At 39.2% G+C, this 22,452-nt stretch overlaps 1 protein-coding gene across 1 annotated transcript in view; it reads left to right on the plus strand.

Annotated features, from left to right (window-relative positions):
* The window catches only part of adgra3 (adhesion G protein-coupled receptor A3), a 112,792-nt gene extending 96,948 nt beyond the window's left edge, over positions 1–15,844 (plus strand). Inside the window, exons 16-19 of the mRNA XM_073064908.1 lie at positions 5,586–5,709; positions 7,086–7,231; positions 8,411–8,506; positions 14,086–15,844. Coding sequence (XP_072921009.1) covers positions 5,586–5,709; positions 7,086–7,231; positions 8,411–8,506; positions 14,086–15,346 — 1,627 coding nt within the window. The 3' untranslated portion in view covers positions 15,347–15,844. The remainder of the gene's footprint in view (positions 1–5,585; positions 5,710–7,085; positions 7,232–8,410; positions 8,507–14,085) is intronic.
* The last annotated feature ends 6,608 nt before the right edge of the window (positions 15,845–22,452 follow it).

A 22,452-nucleotide genomic window follows, 5' to 3' on the forward strand; every position in this document is an offset into this window, starting at 1 on the left:
TGAAAATATAGAAGTCATTAAATACTGGCTCATGGATAGATAGATAGATAGATACTTTATTCATCCCCATGGGGAAATTCAACTTTTTTCCAATGTCCCATACACTTGTTGTAGCAAAACTAATTACATACAATACTTAACTCAGTAAAAAATATGATATGCATCTAAATCACTATCTCAAAAAGCATTAATAATAGCTTTTAAAAAGTTCTTAAGTCCTGGCAGTAGAATTGTAAAGCCTAATGGCATTGGGGAGTATTGACCTCTTCATCCTGTCTGAGGAGCATTGCATCGATAGTAACCTGTCGCTGAAACTGCTTCTCTGTCTCTGGATGGTGCTATGTAGAGGATGTTCAGAGTTATCCATAATTGACCGTAGCCTACTCAGTGCCCTTCGCTCAGCTACCGATGTTAAACTCTCCAGTACTTTGCCCACGACAGAGCCCGCCTTCCTTACCAGCTTATTAAGACGTGAGGCGTCCCTCTTCTTAATGCTTCCTCCCCAACACGCCACCACAAAGAAGAGGGCGCTCTCCACAACTGACCTATAGAACATCTTCAGCATCTCACTACAGACATTGAATGACGCCAACCTTCTTAGGAAGTACAGTCGACTCTGTGCCTTCCTGCACAAGGCATCTGTGTTGGCAGTCCAGTCTAGCTTCTCGTCTAACTGTACTCCCAGATACTTGTATCATATATCCTATCAAATCTATCCGCCAAAAAAAAATCTATTCGTAGAGTCAGGCATCCTCTTCTTTGGAGTATATTTCCATAATGTGTATGAAAGCAAAGGAAAAATTCTTCAAACATTTTGATTTCTAGAATGGTAACTATTTTCCATTTGATTTTTTTCCCTGTTAGTTGCTGCCTGAGCATAGAACCATAGACACAGAACATTACAGCACAGAAACAGGCCTTTTGGCCCTTCTTGGCTGTGCCAAACCATTTTTCTGCCTAGTCCCACTGACCTGCACCTGAACCATATCCCTCCATACTCCTCTCATCCACGTACCTGTCCAAGTTTTTCTTAAATGTTAAAAGTGAGCCCGCATTTCCCACTTCATCTGGCAGCTCATTCCACACTCCCACCACTCTCCGTGAGAAGAAGTCCCCTCCCCAATGTTCCCTTTAAAACTTTTCCCCCTTCACCCTTAACCCATGTCCTCTTTTTTTTCTCCCCAAGCCTCAGTGGAAAAAGCCTGCTTGTATTCACTCTATCTATACCCATCATAATTTTACATACCTCTATCAAATCTCTCCTCATTCTTCTACGCTCCTGGGAATAAAGTCCTAACCTATTCAACCTTTTTCTGTAACTCAATTTCTCAAGTCCTGGCAACATCCTTGTAACCCTTCTCTGCACTCTTTCAACCTTATTAATATCCGTCCTGTAATTCGGTGACCAAAACTGTACACAATACTCCAAATTCGGCCTCACCAATGCCTTATACAAACTCACCGTAACATTCCAACTCTTATACTCAATACTTTGGTTTATAAAGGCCAATATACCAAAAGCTCTCTTTACGACCCTACCTACCTGTGATGCCACTTTTAGGGAATTTTATATCTGTATTCCCAGATCCCTCTGTTCTACTGCACTCCTCAGTGCCCTACCATTTACCTTGTATGTTCTACCTTGGTTTGTCCTTCCAAAGTGCAATACCTCACGCTTGTCTGTATTAAACTCCTATATGCCATTTTTCAGCACATTTTTCTAGCTGGTCCAACTGCCCCTGCAAGCTTTGAAAATGTTCCTCACTGTCCACTACACCTCCAATCTTTATATCTTCAGCAAATTTGCTGATCCATTTTACCACATTATCATCCAGATCATTGATATAGATGACAAATAACAATGGACCCAGCACTGATCCCTGTGGCACACCACTAGTCACAGGCCTCCACTCAGAGAAGCAATCCTCCACTACCACTCTGTGGCTTCTCCCATTGAGCCAATGTCTAATCCAATTTACAACCTCACCATGTATACCTAGCGACTGAATCTTCCTAACTAACCTCCCATGTGGGACCTTGTCAAAGGCCTTACTGAAGTCCATGTAGACAACATCCACTGCCTTCCCTTCATCCATTTTCCTGGTAACCTCCTCAAAAAACTCTTAATAGATTTGTTAAACATGATCTACCATGGACAAAGCCATGTTGAGTCTCCCTAATAAGTCTCTGTCTATCTAAATACTTGTAGTACTCTTAGTACTCCTTCCAATAATTCACCTACTACCAACATCAAATTTACTGGCCTATAATTTCCCAGATTACTTTTAGAGCCTTTTTTAAACAACAGAACAACATGAGCTATCCTCCAATCCTCCGGCACCTCACCCATAGATACCGACATTTTAAATATATCTACCAGGGCCGCTGCAATTTCAACACTAATCTCCTTCAAGGTCCAAGGGAATACCCTGTCAGGTCCTGGGGATTTATCTATTCTGATTTTGCTTCAAGATAGCAAGCACCTCCTCCTCTTCAATCTGTATAGGTTCCATGACCTCACTACTTGTTTACCTTATTTCCATTGACTCCATGCCAGTTTCCTTAGTAAATACAGACGCAAAAAAACCCATTTAAGATCTCCCCCATTTCTTTTGGTTCCATACATAGCCAACCACTCTGATCTTCAAGAGGACCAATTTTATCCCTTACTATCCTTTTGCTCTTAATATAGCTGTAGAAGCTCTTTGGATTATCCTTCACCTTGACTGCCAAAGCTACCTCATGTCTTTAACCGTATGGGAGTCCCAATCAATATGTGGAAAATAAAATCCCCTACTATCACAACTTTGTTTCCTGCAGTTGTCTGCTGTCTCTCTGCAGATCAGCTCCTCCAATTCTCGCTGACTATTGGGTGGTCTATAATACAACCCCATTAATGTGGTCATACCTTTCCTGTTTCTCAGCTCCACCCATATGGCTTTGGTAGACAAGCCCTCTAATCTTTCCTGCCTGAGCACTGCTGTAACATTTTCCAGACTAGCAATGTCAACCTCCCCCCCCCCCCCCCCCCCACCATCCCACCATCCTTCATCCCTCTGCCTCTATCACATCTGAAACATCGGAACCCTGGAACATTAAGCTGCCAGTCCTGCCCCTCCTGTAGCCAAGTTTCACTAATGGCTATAATGTTGTAATTCCATCTGTCAATCCAGGCCCTCAGCTCGTCAGCCTTCCCCACAATACTCCTCGCATTGAAATAGACACACCTCAGAAGATTATTACCACCACACACAACCCTTCTATTTGTGACCTTGCATGAACCTTTAACATCATTTATTTTCACCCCCGTTCCCCTATCTGCGCTGGCACTCTGGTTCCCATCCCCCTGCAAATCTAGTTTAAACCCTCCCCAATAGCACTAACAAACCTCCTTGCAAGGATATTGGTCTCCTTGTAGTTCAGGTGTAACCCGTCTCTCTTGTACAGGTCCCACCTGCCCCAGAAGAGGTCCCAATGATCCAAAAATCGGAAACCCTGCCCCATACACCAGTTCCTCAGCCACATATTCATCCGCCAGAGCATCCTATTCTTACCCTCACTGGTACGTGGCACAGGTAGCAATCCTGAGATTACCACCCTTGAGGTCCTGCTTTTTAACTTCCTACCAAGCTCTCTATACTCACTCTTCAGGACCTCCTCATTCTTTCTTCCTACGTCATTGGTACCAATGTGTACCACGACATCTGGCTGATCACCCTCCCATTTCAGAATGCTGTGAACGTGATCAGAGACATCCCTAACCCTGGCACCCGGGAGGCAACAAACCATCCTGGAGTCTCTGTCACGACCACAGAACCTCCTGTCTGTACCTCTAACTATCGAGTCCCCTATCACTACCGCTCTCCTTCTTCCACCTTCCCTTCTGCAAGAGATCCAGCTGCTGAAGCTTGTCACAGGTAAGTCATCCCCCCCCAACAGTATTCAAATCAGTATACTTGTTGAGGGGAATGGCCACAGGGCAGCCCTGCTCTGCCTGCCCTTTCTCCTTCCCTCGCCTGACCGTAACCCGATTACCTGTGCGCTGCTCCTTTGGCGTAACTACCTCCCTGAAACAACTATCTATAAACTCCTCATTCTCCCAAATGATCCGGAGGTCATCCAGCTCCTGCTCCAGTTCCCTAACGCGGTTTGTTAGGAGCTGCAGCTGGATGCACTTCTTGCAGGTGTCGTTGTCAGGGAGACCGGAAGTCTCCTTGACCTCCCACATCGTGCAAGGGGAGCATTCCAACATCCTGCCTGGCATTCTCTCTAAACAAACAAAACAAAACTTACCGGAACTTACCCTCACCTCTACCTGTTCACGCCGAAGCCCATTGAGCCAAAGCCATCCCACTCTGCTCCCTCTCACTCCGCTGCCCGCTATATATGGTGGTCTTTTTTTTTTAACCTTTGGCGCTCTACGTCAGGAGCCTGAGCAGTCTAGCCTTTTTTCCCCGAGCAGTGTAAAAGAAAATGACTTCTCTCTGAGATTCGTTTACTCCTTCACTCTCAGCCTCTTGCTTCAATTAAAAAAGACCGCTGAAAATTCCTCTCCTTTTTTAAACCTTTGGCACTCTATGTCACATGCCTGCGCAGTCTTAAAATGAGCTTCTGACTTGCTGATTCTTGGCATTAGTTGAACTGTATGTTTGCTAAAGACCAAACTGCAAGAATCAGACATTTGTAGCTAGAAGTTTGGAATACAGTACAATTCAGGAGAAAAGCCAGGATGTGCTTAGTTAGATCCCATGTTGTTGAATGTAATTTCAGGGCTAATAGTCACTACTTGGTGTAGAATTCTTGGGCATTCATTTCTGAATGGGAACTTAGGAGCTAGGTTTTACCAGTTGCCTGCCATTAATTGCAGTCTGAAGTTGATGGCATATTATTGGTAGTGAGCTGATTTTCTTAAAAAAAAGCTGATTTTGATCTAAATGGAAGTTATTGTTCAAGTTCTAACAATCCATTGTAATAGAGAAATCCAATTGCAAACTCAAATTTATACATGATTAGCACTTTAACCATTGGGTAACTATATTGTAATTCTTCTGTACATATATCCACAAACTTAATTACTATGTTAGTTACTTTTTAAAAAAAATAAAGGGTGCTGCTCATATGCTAAATGAAGTTTGATTCCAAAGATAGCAAAAAATTATTCAGTACTACATCCCAAATGCAGATTGTGCATGTCATTGAGCAGGGCATTCGCCAGCTGAATATTGCAGCTGGTGAATCTGTAGAATTCTCTGCCCGATGCGGTGGCCTCCACTGCTTCAGTAAATGTATTTAAGACGAGGTTGGATGGATTTTTGTATAGTAGGGGATTTAAGGGTTATGGGGAAAGGCAGGTAGGTGGAGGTGTGTCCATGGCCAGATCAGCCATGATCTTATTGAATGGTGGAGCAGGCTCGATGGGCCAAATGGCCGACTCCTGCTCCTATTTCTTATGTTGAATGTAGGTGGCTCCACAGTACTGACACATGTGCAAGCAATGTAGATGAGAAAGGGAATAAAAGATGAATATTAGAGTTTACTTAAGGTTATTTGAGAACAGTCCTGATAAACTTATTCTGTTGTGGCAGTGTGATCCGGATCAGCAGAAAGAGTTGGCATATGCTGGTTAACTTCTGCTTTCACGTTTTCCTTACGTGTGTCGTGTTTGTAATTGGCATCTATCAGACCAGAAATATTAGTGTTTGCCAGGCGGTAAGTAGAAATATTTTCATACTTCATAGTTGTTCCATAATGACAGGATTTTTTTTTACCAGTAATGTATTGCAATAGGACAATATTTTCAATAACATCAATTGAAAATTGGTGAAATAAAACCCAACAAATTAGTATTAAATATCTCTGGAAATTAGTTGATTGGAGGTTCAGATAAGAGACAGTGATCAAATGTATTTTGAAATAATGGCAGAATGTTATCGTCACAGTTCTTTGAAGATGGTGAAGGTAATTTTCTCATTCGATTGAGGGAGGCCATGCTGCCAGGTTGAAAATATTCAGGGACTTGATATGGAGTGTCGTTTTAAGGGTATTCTAAAAATGTGAGAAGAACATCATGCATATTAAACAAGTTGTATTTCAAAATATATCTCTGTACACCTCTATTATTGAAATGTTCCCAAGGTTCATGCAATTTTTCTGACCACACAAATCATAAGTTGATTAATTTTGTGGTATGTATTTACTCTGTCAGAAACAATGGAAACAGAAAAAGGTTCTCATCGGGGAAGGAGGGTTTGTGATTTTAAAGATCAGTTGTACAAGAAGCAAATTGGCATGCTTGCAAATTTTCATTAGTGTATTGACACCAATATTTTAATTACCATTACAGAATCACAACATTTGACCTTCAGTAATGCTACTTGTTGATTATTTTTGTGTAAAACACGGCAAATATATGTCCTTCCTTGGGACTAAAATAGGGTGAGACATTATCTTTTCAGAAAGTCACCTCTTCAATTTATTTAGTGTCCAAAATTAGTAATTATTACCCAAGTATAAGTGTGTCAGCAATAGTTCTGGGAACTATTCCTGTCTTATTTAAAAAAAAATTACTGGATATCCATGCTGGGTCTACCTATTGATTTTGATTTTAATTTTGTCTGCCCTGTGTGTTTACTTTGGAATGGCTCTGATTCTAAATGGGAAGGGGAACCTGATCTTGCGTTGGGAGAGTGAATTTCCATTGAAGTAGCATTATGTGATGAGAATGGAGGAGAAGTGTCCGTTGCTGGGAATGCAGTGTGCTTATATACTGCAGGCTCCTTAAATACTAGAGTTTCTTGATTTAATATGGGAAGAAGTTATTTCAGGTTAGGGAACTGGGAGTTATGGTTGTGATGTAATGTAAAAGCTCAATGCGGAAAAATGGATTGGTTTTTCCGTGATGGGTTAACCCGTAGGCACAAAGTTTGTTGTGTGTGCTTAGTATGTTTCACTCTGTAATATGTTTTATAATGTAATCATGAAACATAAACCCATTTTCATAACAAGGCTTCCCACAGCTTTTTGACTGGCGTCCAGATTATATATTTCTATATTTCCTCATGTGTTAAATCTTTAAAAAAATATAGGTTGGGATAATTCTACACTATTCTACTCTTGCCACCATCTTGTGGGTTGGTGTCACAGCACGAAATATTTTCAAACAGTTGACAAGGAAAGCAAAGAGAAGTCAGGATCCTGATGAACCCCCTCCCCCACCTCGGCCGATGCTAAGGTAGGCAAAGGGTTTCTTCACGTTACATAATTCTTAACTTGCACTGTTTTTGGTACAGAAAACAGATAAAGCTACATTATCTTAAGGTATCACAGTGTCAAAATAATGGGTCAGCCAATTAGGATTGAGATGAGAACAATGTTTTTTTACACCCAGTGAGTGGTGAATCTTCGCCTCAACTCGAGTGTTCTGGAGACTTGGTCACTAAATATATTTAAGACGAGGAATAGGTTTTTGAATATGAAGAGTTATCCAAAAATGGGTGTTCTTGCAGGAAAGTGGCACTTAGTTAAAAGATGATTTATTTTATTCAATGGTGAATGAAGACTCAAGGGACTGATTGCCTCTTGTATTACTTGAGTTAAGTGTTAATCATACAGATCTTTTGAAGCTGTTCCATTATTTTAAATGTGAGTTGTTTTTTTAAAGTTGCTTTCACTGAAGAAGGTAGCCACAAGTGCAAGAACTTCATAGAATTTGGAATGCACATTGATCTTGCCTTAGCGTTGAGTTATGAATCTTTCAAGTAGAATCATTGAGGAAAAAATCATGCAGAAACTGTTTAATTTGACACCACTTATTTACATACTAATCTATTTAAGAAATGATATAAACTTGTAGCAGAACCAAAACTTACAAAAAATTTTGGGGTTTAGAAAGCATCGCTTAGAATGTGTAATTCACCATGATAAGGAAATGGGTGAGAAAAATGATTAGGGGGAAGTTAAAACATAAGAGATGGACAGATAAATGGAATGTTATGTTGAAAGAGACAAGGATATCTGAGAAGAGGTTCAGCATAATGTGTTGTGACAAATAGTGTGTTTAGTACAGAAACAGGATATGTATTTCTGTTAACGCTAATCAATCAAAACATTGTGCCTTGCTTCCAAACATAAATTCAGTATTTTGCAAAGTAACAAGTCACGTACCTATTAAAACAGCAGGTTGTATTAAATCTAAATTAATATGTAGCCTTTTTCACCCAGAAGCTAAAGGAAATCTCACCAGCTGCCAAGCAAGAAATAACAAATTGCCTTTGTGTTGAAATTGAATTTAATTAAGATGAAACAAATATGCATGTTGCATCTCTGGTTAGTTAATCTAAATCTCATAAATAGTTATATCTGTTAGATGTGCAGTTGTTTCATACTTACCCTGATGAGCATTTCTTTAAAGGTTCTATCTAATTGGAGGAGGAATTCCTATCATCGTGTGCGGTATCACAGCAGCAGCTAACATTAAAAATTACGGAAGTAAAGTGAATGTACCGTAGTAAGTAATGTTTACATTTTATCTTCTTATTTATTGTCGAGTGAACTTCCATTGGAATTGAGACGAGCTGGGAAAAGAAATTGTCTGAAATTGTAATATTGAAATATGTCTAATCCTATAAACAGCTTATTGAATTTTGTTATCTGTTCTCAGTTTAATGAATTACAAGTTAATGCAATATCTTTTTATTTGAAGAAAGTTTAGAGACTAGGTGTTTTGGAGCATTTGCATGTACTAGAAATTACAGTTAAACCATTCTGTTGAGCATGCAAAAACTACATATTTTTATTCTATTTTCATGAAATAGCTTTGTAACGGTATATTGTAGGTCTAGAAAAATTAATGTTTTCTCATAAGGCTGAAAATTAATCAGTAAATCAGAGTTTGTGGACTTGGCCTAAAGTATTAACATAAATCCTAATTGGTTCCAAAGGGAAGCAAATATGTTACACTATCCATTTCAATGACATTGAATTGAATCATTGTGAATGTAGAGCATTTTGAGTGCCAGTGTGGGCTCAAGCTGATGTATTGAGTGGAAATTGTCTCCTTTGTTTTGGTATTATTATTAAAAATATCTACAAATTCAGCATTGATTTTGTAGTGTTCCCACTGCAATAAATTTAATGTTGTAGGCCTAAGCAATGAAACCATTGTCTTTATAGCTGCTTTATAATGGATCAGTGGGTGTTGAGAGAATCACAGAATTGTATCTAAATATTTATTAAACGCAACTTAGATATTTATTTACAACGAAAATTAATTGAAATAAGCAAAGAAAAAGCAAGAGGTGTATTTTTTGGTATCACATTTCGAAAGACACTAGTAACATCTGTTTTTATATTGTATGCCTATTTTGGTGTAGTGAAATTACCTAGTTTAATACAGAGCAATGGTCTCTGCTCTTCCCTCAGTACCTACTGAACAGCTTGACTACTAGCAATCTGTCAATTTTAACCTCTGGTCAACTTCCCGCATTAGGCGGGTGTGTCAGCACTGCACTAGCTGCCGCAGAACAACAAATTTCACGACATTTGTCGAAGATAATAAACCTGGAATGGCGCATAGCAATCATAATTCCTAATTAATAATGCTCGTTGATGGAAAAAGAATCCCAAAGCTGTCCCTAGCTTCAGAAAACTAAAGACTAAATCAAAGGTTACCCAAGTTCAGCATAACTTGGCCAAGGACTGAAAATTAAAAAAATGCTCTCCAGAAACTGAAAAGCTGAAATAAAAACAGTAAATGCTGGAAGTTGGGTAGCCCGTGTAAAGCAAAACAGGACTGATTTCAAGTCAAAGACCCTTCATCAGTTCTAATCCCTGCTCGCGGGGTAAAAAAGCCCATGGTGGCACTGGCAATGTTCTGTGGGCAGCTCACAAAACTGAGCTACTCTACTTCCCTTGGATTATGTTCACTGCAATCCGCACCCTGTAGTTTTCCTTCCGGAGATCTTGAATCATCTGATAGGCCTGGCATTTTTGCAGTCTCCTATAGGGTTTGGCGAGCTGGACTGAAGAACAGCAGGGATCAACAATGGTTAGTATATAGTGATGAGGAGGTGGACAGGAGTGAGGTTGGCTGGTTGAGTGATACTGCAGCACCAACATAGTACTCAATGTCACTAAGACCAAGGAATTATTGTGGACTTTAGGAAGTAGAAAGTAGGAGAATATACTACATCGAGTGTCAGCAGTGGAAAAGGTGAGCACCTGAGTGTCAATGTCTCTGAAGATCTATTCTGGGCCCAACATATTGATGCAATTACGAAGAAGGCACACGAGCAGCTATATTTCAGAGGGGTTTGAGGTAGATCGGCATTTCACCAGCAAATTTCTACAGGTGACTGGAGAGCATTCTGCCAGGTTGTATCACCAGCTAGGAGGGAAGTCCAATGCAAAAGATCGGAAAAAGGCTGCAGAGGGTTGTAAGCTCCACCGGTTCCATCATGGGCACTCACCTCCCCACCATCCAGGGCATATTCAAAAGGTGGTGCCTCAAGAAGGTAGCATTCATTGTTTAAGGACCCTCACCATCTAGGACATGCCCTCTTCCTATTACTACCATCAGGGAGGAGGTGCAGGAGCCTGTTGACGTCCACTCGACGGTTTAGGACCAGCTTCTTCCCCTCTGAAATCGGATGTCTGAATGGTGCATGAACATTACCTCACTCTTTTTGAACTACTCTACTTATTTTTTTTATTGTTACAGAGTTTTTTTGTGTATTGCACTGTACTGCTGCTCCAAAACAACGATTTCACAACGTATTTCAGTGATTCTAAACCTGTGATTCTGAATTGAGTGATGGAAGATTGGCAGTTAGGCAAGTAGAGATATCAGATATTTTTAGAATGATGGAGCATCAAATCCAGAGATAATAGTGTATGTTTTAATTATTTTAGTGATGTGCTCTGGTGAGGACGCCACAGTAGAAATTAAGAGGAGGGGATACTGGGCATACAATGCAGGCCTACATTTTTCTTGCTGCAAGCTGCGTAGAATGTGTTACACAAATTTCTTTAGAAAGAAAAGTTGCATCATCTAGTGGTAATACAAGTGAACTGCAGCAGTCGAATTGACTTCATAAAAATAATCTTTAAACAAGGGTACATTTTCATTTGACTGGCATTGTGGATTTATCACACACTGTTTAAATTGTGGATAAATGAAACTGAACTTAAAATTTAAATGTTCTTTATAAAAATGTACCTGATAAGTTATCCTTCTTTACTCTTATCAATCAATAAGTGGATGAATTTTAATGTTCTGATGTTTGTGCAAGGGATAGCAAGTGCTAACAACAATCTTATCCGATTCAAAAATAAAATAACTGCCTTCCTTTACCTTCATTCTAACATGCATATCGTAAAGATAAGAGGTTCATTGTCACTGTGATTGCCTCTGTTCCTAAGTTGAAAAGTGTCACGTGCGTAATTATGTATCGCAATGTGAACGTTTTCCTTTAGAGTGAGCACAGTAGGATGGCTTGGAAATGTATTTGATGATGAGAAATATTAAATAATTTACTTTTGAATACAAAGAACCAGAGCCCACTGTCCCATCTTGGATGATCTATTCCACCTCTTCAATTGTACCTTTTGAGACATTTGGACCTATTGAGAAAAATTGTTTAATCTGTAATCCTCTCACTGTAGGCTCGTAATGAGTTAGCTATTACTGTGAACTCAACCTAACAGCAACATAACTCTACTATACATGGAAATTAATGATGAGAAGGCCACTTGTAACATGTCTAGGGTAAATACGATTCGGGTAAATACAAATGTTAAAGTTTGAATCTTCCTTTCAGAGAAAGTGAGGCTGACACATCCATGCAAATTTACCATTTGCCAGGGAGCAATAATTTAGCTCACATCAGTATAAACTTAGATTCTATTGCATTGACAAAATATTTTAAACTATAACAAAATAGAGCCCATACATGTATTAGTTCACAGTGTGCACATAATCATTGGAGCTCATTGTTGCCTAGTCAATTGGTTGGTTTCACTTCGTTTACTCACGAAACCGAACATATCTGCCTGATAACACAGTCCAAGCAAAACATAAATAAATATTTCCTGCAGCACCCAAGGACAAGGCATCGAACATTCTCCAAGGTCGCGTGATAACTAGCTAATTAAAAGTGATCTGTACATTCTCTGTGAGAACATTGTCTGCATGAGGATTTTCTGACAGCACTGTCTGCCCTTCCAAATGGGTTCTGTGAGCGTTTTACCTGTTCTTCACTCATGTTTGTTGTCTGTCTCCATTCTTTCATCTTTCTCCTTGTCCTTCTTCCAAAACTCCAGAAAATGGCTACCCCTGATCCCTCTAGAATGTTTCAGGGCATCATATTGTCCAAAATGTTAACAAGACAAATCTTACTGGCTAATTCAACAAGCCTCACTTATCAATCAACTGAATGACTCAATTGCATAATATAATTAAAGGAACACATTGTATTTTAACAAAATCTGCATAACTATATTAATAAAATAAAGCATGGTCTTAAACCAGGGTATTACACATCGAAAGTATCATTGACAAAGGATCTAGTGTTTTCATGACGTAGATGACGCATAACTTCTTTTCGGGCTTCCAGCTAGGTCTAAGTGTCAATTTTAACCAAGGTTTTGATGACAAACTCCACCATCTTCATCAGGAATGATGCTTGGGCATGTCTTGTTGGGTGAAAGAATATACTCAACTCCTGTTGTCTGTCCCTCCTGATTGGTTGGTCCTCAACCAATCAGGATTCCGCTGTTGTACTCATAATCGTATTGGAATATGATTTTAAACAAGGTGGGACAGTGGAAACCTGATTGAGGACTAACCAACCAGGAGGGACAGACAACAGGAGTTGAGTATATATATTTACTGGACTAGACATGCCCAGGCATCATCCCTGATGAAGATGACTGAGTTTGTCATCAAAACGTCAGTTAAAATCAGCACCTGGACCAGGGTGGAAGCCTGAGAGGAGTTTTTGCCGTATCAGAGACCTCAAAGTGCCGAAATTTGTCCTTGTGGTATGCAACAAAATAAAATTTGTTAGCTATGAAAACTTTTAGGTGTGTTTTAGAATTTTTTTTTTAAATTTTATTTAATTGCATTTTTAAATGATTACAAGTGTAGAAAAAAAAAGTATGTATCCCTTCCCCCCTCCCCTTAACCCCTCCCCCCTAACTTCCCTATATAAAAAAAATTAAGAAAGAAAAAAAAAGAAAGAAAGAGTGCCTGGTTGTTGGAAGGTCTCCACATGCTCCATGGAGTTCTTAATAACTTTAGTATATATATTTATTTCTTTCCCCAAGTAACCAACTGTTTCATCTTCAGAGCACCTATATATTTAATCCTGTCTTTTGTAAATAAGGGCCCCAAATTTTCAAAAATGTTTCATATTTATCTCTTAAATTATAAGTAATTTTTTCTAATGGAATAGAGCCATAGATTTCTTTTTTCCAACAATCTATACTTACATATGTATCTGATTTCCAAGTAATTGCAATAGCCTTTTTGGCTACAGCCAGTGCAATTTTTATGAATTCTTTCTGATATTTATTTAGTTTGAGTTTCGGTTTTGTCCCTTCAATATCACCTAGTAAAAGTAATATTGGATTATGAGGAAGTTGTATTCCCGTAATTTGTTCCAATAAAAGTCTTAAATTTGTCCAAAAAGGTTGAATTTTAGAACAAGACCACGTAGAATGTAAAAATGTACCAGTTTCTTGGTTACATCGGAAACACTGATCAGATAACCTTGGATTTAATTTATTTATTTTTTGTGGTGTAATATATAATTGATGTAAAAAGTTATATTGCACTAATCTTAACCGAACATTTATTGTATTTGTCATACTATCAAGACATAGTCTTGACCAATTTGTTTCTTCAATTTTAATATTCAAATCACTTTCGGTGTGTTTTAGAATTGAATAACTGTAATTTGCCCTGAGTTTGAATTTTTTTTTGGAATACACTATCTTGGGAATTAATTCAAATGGTTTTGCTTTTGTATCCATTTGCTCAGTGCTTCTATTCTAACAGGATTATATTTCACCCTTTTTGCCTTTCAGCTGCTGGATGGCTTGGGAGCCCAGCTTGGGAGCATTTTATGGACCTGTTGGGTTTATCATCTTCGTAAACTGCATTTATTTTCTCAGCATATTTGTGCAGCTTAAGCAGCACCCTGAACGGAAATACGAACTAAAGGAATCAGCTGAGGAGCAGCAGCATTTGGCGAATGCAGACCACGGAGAATCGAATATCAATGATTCAACCTCAACATCACAAGCAAACTGTTCTGTGGTTTCATCCTCGGCACTGGAGAATGAACACACTTTTCAAGCACAGTTGTTGGGTACATGTTTGTCATTGTTTATGTACATTGCCCTGTGGGTATCTGGTGCATTGGCAGTATCCCAGTACTACCCTATGGACCTTATATTTAGCTGTCTGTTTGGGGCCACAGCTTTGAGCCTGGCTGCATTTCTCATACTTCATCATTGTATTGGCAGAGAAGATGTCCGTCAGTGTTGGATGACCACTTGCTGTCCAGGGAGGAGTACTTATTCCATTCAAATTAATGTCCCACCTACAGATTCCAATCATGCTAATGGTGAAACTCCAAAACTTACCAACAGTAGCACAGAATCCTCCTGCACAAATAAGACTGCTTCCAGCAATAACAAACTACCCCAAGGATGTAAGCTAACTAATCTTCACATTGCTGCAGTACAGAACCAGCATGCCCCTTTGGCAAGTAACTTATCGACGCAGATGGATAACAGCCTTACAGAGCATTCGATGGACAATGATCTGAAAATGCATGTGACTCCCGTGGAAGTTCCGTTCCGTTCTAACGGACAAGTGAACAGGCATCATAAAAACCGGACTAGGGCCCATCAAGCTCATCGGCACAGCAGGCTGACAGTGTTAAGAGAATATGCGTATGATGTGCCTACAAGTGTGGAAGGGAGTGTATATAATATCCAGCCAAGGAGTAGACACAGTAACCATGAAAGTCATCATGGGATTAGGAAGTCTCGCTCTACTTTTAGAGACCGTCATCAAAGCCGCAATCAACCTGATGGTAGTGATATTTGTTACACGCTGCCACAGTGCAATCAAGGTACAGTAAAGAACGGAGTTAGTAGTAGTAGAGAAAGCAAGCAAAAACCAATAGTGACTGAACATGAGAACAATAAATCTTATGGCCTTAATCTGGCCAGTCAAAACGGACTGCTGAAAGGCAGTGGTCAAGATGTTCCCTTGCTAAGTGCAGACAGCACTGGAAATGTCAGAACTGGATTTTGGAGAAATGAGACTACCGTGTAGTTTGCGAAAACTCCTTAATTTTATTAAAGCAAATAAAACTGTGACATGCATTCCTTTCCAATTAAAATTATTGTAAAAGTTTACAGAATTGTTTTGCATTGTGTATTGAAACTGAAGGTACTGTCTTACATCTAATATGTGAAGCTATAAGTTTCTTGTATCTAATTTTATATCTTTTTAAGAGACCCAAGGTAGCCAGTTTTGTGGAGTCACACTGAAAACAGTTTCACAGTTTCTATTTTTGTAGCATTTAGTCCTGTTTTGTTACACATGACTGGATGTTCTTATACATAAATTTGCATGAGAAATAGAGCTCAAAAGCATTGGGCATTACATGCTTCTCAGCATGTAATTTTCTAAGTAATAAAAGGTTTGCCTTGTGACACGATTATAAGAGTCTGAGTGTTTTAGAAAATCAAGCGGATTAAGCAATTTTATGCTTGCTTTCAATTTGTAATGTAAAATTTTAACAAATATATTTCCTATGTACTTGACAGATGCTATTTTATCTCATTGATTTTTGTGGGTGGCTAGATACATGACCTTAGTTCTGAGGAAACGACCAGAAAACTGCTAAAGTAGCACCGTAATAGCTAAACTGAGCTGGTTTGATAAAATTAGAAATGGAAAGAGTTAGTGAAAGTTTTGCTGCTCATTATGATTCACTGATCACAATTCACTGCTCACTTCTGATGGGATCAGAATTTACATTGATCGTGATGTTTGTTTATGGCGTGAGTAAATTGCAGCAGGCTCTGGACTGTAGAACAATGTCCCATCATAAATATGCATATTCCAAAGAGGGATATGATGTGACTGTCTCAGGAGCTATTAAACCAGTTTTCAACACATTTGTTTTTCTAGCACTCTTTAAGAATAGATCAGATCAATAATCCAATTGCTGATTTGCAAGAGAATCCCAGATCTTTCCATTGCATAAAAATAAGTGATTTACAACTGAGTTTGAACAGGTTTCAAAATTAAATAATCTTCAAATCTCAGTGCATGAAACTTTACTGTAGTGTGGTTTTACATTGACAATCACTCAATAATTTTGATCTTGTTATTTACTATGAATGGTTTGCAGGACTAATTCAGCTAGTGCCCTTCATAGTGAGCAGCTTGCACTGCAGGGAATGCCTATCATTTGAAAGGCAAAGTATTTATGAAAGATGTAGGAAGGCACTTCAAGCATTTAAGTTTCCTCACTCAAGGCCTCAGTTTGTTTGCGTACATTGGTCACACCAAAGAGATTTAGAGTCACTTGAGCTTCAAAGAGATGGTAGCTTTGATTTTTGCAAGAGATGTCAAGGTTTTAAAACTAAAGCCCCTTGATGCAGTTAGTTATCATTCTCATATTGCGATAAGGACTCAGCCTCCCATCTCTCCCAGACAAAGCGGCAAGACCAAACCTTCTCACTCTTGTTAATGTGGAACTTTTCAAATGTGTCTGCATTCCCATCCATCCAGTTGTAGCCTGAAATCATTGTCGTGGTTTCTCACCCTGCTCTGACACAATCACCAAAAGTGTTTCCCATGAAGTTAATCCAGTTTCTCATCCATGTATTGTTTCTCAGTGTTTATCTGAAAGCAATACCAGCTTCCACTTACAGTCCTTTCTCTTGACACTTTATTGATAATCTGTCACTTTGCTTGTCCAATGTACATAACTGCAAGAGCTGAAATTTCCTCTAATTAAAAATCATGATTAATGAACCATTGTTCATTCTTGATAACCCAAATTTGCTAGCATTTAATTCTGTGATGCTCCCTGCCAACTGTCTAGAATTGTACAAAACTGTCTGCAACCCTAATGCCATATTTGACCCAGCTTCTGACTATATAAGTCATCACATAGATCACTTATTTCCAATAGCATTCCCTAAACCTGTGCACTAACCTCTGCTCATCTGTTGCTGAACACTCACGTCTGTCTTTATTGCCTTGTATAGTATTCCAGCATTTCTCTAGACATCCTCCCATTCTCTTCCATGAACTCCAATTTGGCCATATCCTAGCACTTGCTAAATCTGTTACAGCTGAAGTTACTGATTAAGCTAAATTTGCTCCTTTGATTTACTGTAATTAGGGTCATGCTATTTTAGATGGCTTGCTGAATATGGTAAAGATCTAACAATTATACTGCATGTGCAACTGAGCTTTTGAAGGTCTCGTATTTTTGGAAAAATTTACTCCATTTTCATTCAATTGATAGAAGGTAATTGGGGAAATATATCAATCAGTGATTTTTGGTCAAATATTTCCCCTGCCCCAACAGCATATCCTGATGTTTTATATGCAGCAGAGCACATTTCTTTCTCGTGTTCAAGCTGCCTCATTACCAGCCATCCTCACAGCAGCACTGTCCCCAGTGCGTCAAAGCCATCCATTGCATACCATCCATCACCCATTATACTTCTTTATCAAGGGGTCTGTGGAGTGAAGTATTTAACTGTTTCTCATTCCATAGATGCTGCATGACCTTCTCTGTGTTCTCATCAGTATTCCTCAGTTTTGTTTGAATTCAGACTTTGTATCATGATCCTCAGCTTTCAGTAGAACTAAAATCTGGAGTAGTTTATTCCATCCTTCTGCCTCTTATGCGGATGACAGTGTTGTTATAATTTTTTTTAGTATCCGGCTCTTTTTTTTCTAACCAAGGAATGAGAATCTAAAATTAGATGGCATAGGTTTAAGGTGAGAGAAGAGAAGTTTAAAAAGGGTCCTGCAGGCATGTTCATGCAGAGTGTGGAGCCTATATGGAACAAGTTGCTAGGGGAAGTGTTTGAGGCAGATACACTATCAATGTTTAAAAGACACATGGATAGGAAAGGTTTGGAGGAAGATGGGTCAAACATGGAGAAATGGGTAGCATGTTGGGCCAAAGATCCTGTGTAGGGTCCAACAGCATGAAATTGGGCCCTTCTGTGTAACTGGTCCATGCCAACCAAAATGCCAATAAAAGCTAGTCCCATTTGTCCATAGTGTTTTTAACCTTTCCTATCCATGTACCTGTACAAGACCTTTTAAAGTTTGTTACTGTATCTGCCTCAACCACTTCCTCTGGCCACGCATTCCATATATGTACCACCCACTATGTAAAGAAAAAGGTTGCACCCTCAAGTTCCTATCAAATTTTCATCCTCTGACTTTGAATCTATGCTCTCTAGTGCTTGAATCAACAACGTTGGGGGAGAAAGGCTGACTGTGTGCACCATACCTATGCCCTCATGATTTTATACACCTCAGCCTGAGAAAAGAGTTCCTAACCTGACCAATCACTCCCTAGACCTCCGTCCCTCGAGCACTCTTCCCATTTTAATAACATCAAAGCAATGATGTAATGCTGAGGCTTTTTAAGATACTGGTCAGACCCCACTTGGAGTATTAGCTGTTTTGAGCCCCATATCTAAGAAAGGATATGCAGGCATTTGAGGGAGGTCTGGAAGAAGCATACGAGAATAATCCTGGTAGTGAAAGGTCTAACATATAAGAAGTGTTTGATGGCTCTAGGCTTGCACTCACTGAAGTTTAGAAGAACAAGGGGGCCTCTCATTGAAACCTACCAAATATTGAAAGGCCTAGATTGAGTGGATGTGGAGAGGTTGTATCCAATAATGGGAGAATCTAGGACCAGATGGCACAGCCTTAGAAGCATGCCCCTTTGGAACAGAGATGTGGAGGGACTTCCTTAGCAAGAGGTGGTGAATCTGTGGACTTCAGTGCCACAAGTGGCTATGGAGGCCAATTCATCGCATATATTTGAAGTGGGGGTTGATAGGTTCTTGACTAGCAAGGGTGTCAAATGTTACAGAGAGAAGGCAGGAGAATGGGGCTGAGAGGGAAAACGAATCAGCCATGATTGAATGGTAGAGCAGACTTAGCGGACTGAATGATCTAATTCTGCTCCTCTGTCTTATGGCCTTGTCTTTCACCATACTCTTAAGTATGGCTTCGCCAACATCGCATAAAACTGCAATGTAATCACCAACTTTATACTCAGTGACTGTCCTGGTGAAGGCAAACACGCCAAAAGCCATCTTCATCATCCTGTCTACTTGTAACTCCACTTCCAGAGAACCATGTATCTGAACTCAAAAGTCCCTCTGTTCTACAAGGCCCTACCATTCATTGTGAAAGGCCTATATTGATTTGACTAAAACGTACACTTTGTGTTTATCTGAAGTGAACTCAATTTGCTACTGCTTGGCTCTCATTCCATTGATCAAGTTTCTACTGTAGATCTTGATGACCTTTAGAGTCATGGAGTTTGTTTGAATAACTAATAAAAGGTAATGTTTTCTTTCACTTTAAAGCAGGTGAAATGTAATATCAACATGCGTTTTCAACAACAGTTCTTGGCTTTGTATCATTAAGACTACATCATTATGATGAGCAGTGTGCTCAACATCTTAAACTGGAAGTTCCTATCCATTGTCTAATGTTACAGATGCACTGACCAAAGGTTTCTGAGTACCAAGCCCATCGCTGAGCAGCCTTTCTCTGAGAATTGAAGTTGATGTGAAATGAAAATTGCCTTGATTTTCATCATTTTTGTGACTGACAGCAAAGCTTTCAGCTGCCTCAGCTTTAGTGCTGAGTTTTCCTTCCTAACTGACCTTTCCATATTTTTCATCACCTTTATGCAACATCTTAAAAGCCTATCTTAGTCCTCACAGCTCTTTCACGAGCTTGTCATCAAATGTTCTTTGGGAATGTTCCTATGAAATATTCGAGTTCCCCATGGGGATGAATAAAGTATCTATCTATCTATCTAACTTTGTTGAGGAAGTTTGGTGCTGTGGATAGTATAGAATGTTGTCGTAATTTATAATGAGACATTGATGGGATGAGAGCTAGGCTGAGAAGTGGCAGATGGAATTCAACCTGGAAAAGCTGGAAGTGATGCATTTTGGAAGGTTGAACTTGATAGCAGAGTAAAAGATTAATGGCAGGATTCTTAATGATGTAGAGGAACATAGGGTCTTGGGGTCCAAGTGCATTGGTCCCTCAAGGTTACCATGCATGTCAGTAGGGTGGTTAAGAACCTGTATGGTGTGTTGGCCTTCATTAGTCAGGGTATTGAGCTCAAAAGGTATGAGGTAATACTGCCTCTCTATAAAACTCTGGTTAGGCCATACTTCATATGCAGTTCTGGTTGCCTCATTATAGAAAGAATGTGGAAGCTTTAGAGAGGGTGCAGAGGAGATTTACCAGGATGCTCCCTGGATTAAAGAATATCTTTTGAGGACAGGCTGAGCAAGTAAGGACTTTTCTCTTTGAAGTGAAGGAGAATGAAAGGCAACATGATAGAGGAACAGTATGTAAGATAAAGTGATCTACTTGCACCTCTTTGCTAGGGCAGCAATTGGTAATATGGGCAGACATACTTTTAAGGTGAGTGGAGAAAAGTGTAGGGGGTAATGTCAAGAGATAGGTTGATTTTTACACAGAGTGGTAAGTGCATGCACTGCACTGCTGGGGCTGGTGGTAGAGGCTGATATATTAGAGAAATTTTAGTGACTCTTAGATAACCACCTTGATAAAAAGAGAAACTGGGCTACGTGGGAGAGAAGGATTAAATTGTTCTTGGAGTAAATTAAAATTTTGCATGTTGTGGGCTGAAGGCCTATACTGAGTTGTTCAATGTAAAAGTGAAAGAATGATAGATACTAACACTCTGAACTGAAACAAATAGCATCAGAAGGGAGAAATACAGTTAACAGTTTAGGTCCGTGTCCAAGATCAAAGATGTGAAATTTAATCTGTTTTTCTCTCTCCTTGGAGAGAAAACTGTTGAGAGTTTCTAACTTTTGAGTATTTTCATGACTCTAACAGATGAAAGGGGATAGAATCAGCTGTACAACATAAAACCAGTCCTCTTGCCCACCATATCCTTGTCAAACTTTTTGCCCGAATACACTAATACCATTTGTCTGTGAGGTCCATATCCACTTCTGCCTTGATTATTCAAGTGTCTAAATCCTGTTAAAATGTAATGAATATACCGGATTCCACCAAATTCACTCACTGGCTGCAGGTTCCTGTGAAAAAGTATTCTTCTCAAAGCCCCTTTAGAATTCCTTTCTTAAACATACAGCATTTTGACAACCCTACCATGCCATACTTTGTCTTGAAATTAGTACAGAAATATAAGCTCATTTAGCACTTTAATGAGTATTACTGATGAGTGTATGAATAGACTTCCAGATGCTGTGTTTCTGAGGTTCCTTTTGATTGTTTTAAAAGTGTAAATTGGACTACACACAGTAGCCACTTTATTTGGCAATTCCTATATCTAATAAAGTTGCCACTGACTATATGTTTGTGGTCTTCTGCTACTGTAGCCCATCCACTTCAAATTTTGATACCTTATGCATTCAGAGATACTGTTCTGCACACTGCTGTTATAATGTGTGGTTATCTGAGCTACTGTCTCACACACACACACACACATATCCCCTCTCCCCCTCCCCCTCTCCCCCCTTAATAAACAAATGTTCATTTCTCACAAATTCCAATGTAGAATCAATTAATTTAATTTTGTAGCTCATCATGTGGTTAGATAAAAATATACATAATTTCAAATGAGATTCAAAGTCAACTTGAATCCTTTATCAAGGTACCTACACTAAGCATATGAGGGGTGATTGATAAGTTCGAGGCCTAAGAAGGAGTCAATTTTAGAAAACCTAGCACATTTATTTTTCAACATAGTCCCCTCCTACATTTACACACTTAGTTCAGCGGTCGTGGAGCATATGGATCTTGGACCTCCAGAAAGTGTCCACAGCAGAGGTGATTGATAAGTTTGTGGCCTAAGGTAGAAGGAAATGAGTTATTAACTTCAAACTTCTTGCATAATCACTCAGAGTTGAACTGCATGTGCATGTAACGAGAGCTGTATAACTCTTCTGGAGAATTGCTACAATTTCAGGAGGGATACTGAAGAGAAGGGAAAATAAATAAAACATTTAGAAGAGTTTGTTTAAAAAGTTGTATTCTTAGCAACAACATGGGTTCTGCATCATTAAATAAGAAAATGTATGGATTATGCTTCAGATTTCATGTGCAGAAATCAATGTCAATTTTTCTAAAACAGAGAA

This window comes from Hemitrygon akajei, chromosome 13 (genome assembly GCF_048418815.1).
Source record: "Hemitrygon akajei chromosome 13, sHemAka1.3, whole genome shotgun sequence".
NCBI lineage: Eukaryota > Metazoa > Chordata > Chondrichthyes > Myliobatiformes > Dasyatidae > Hemitrygon > Hemitrygon akajei.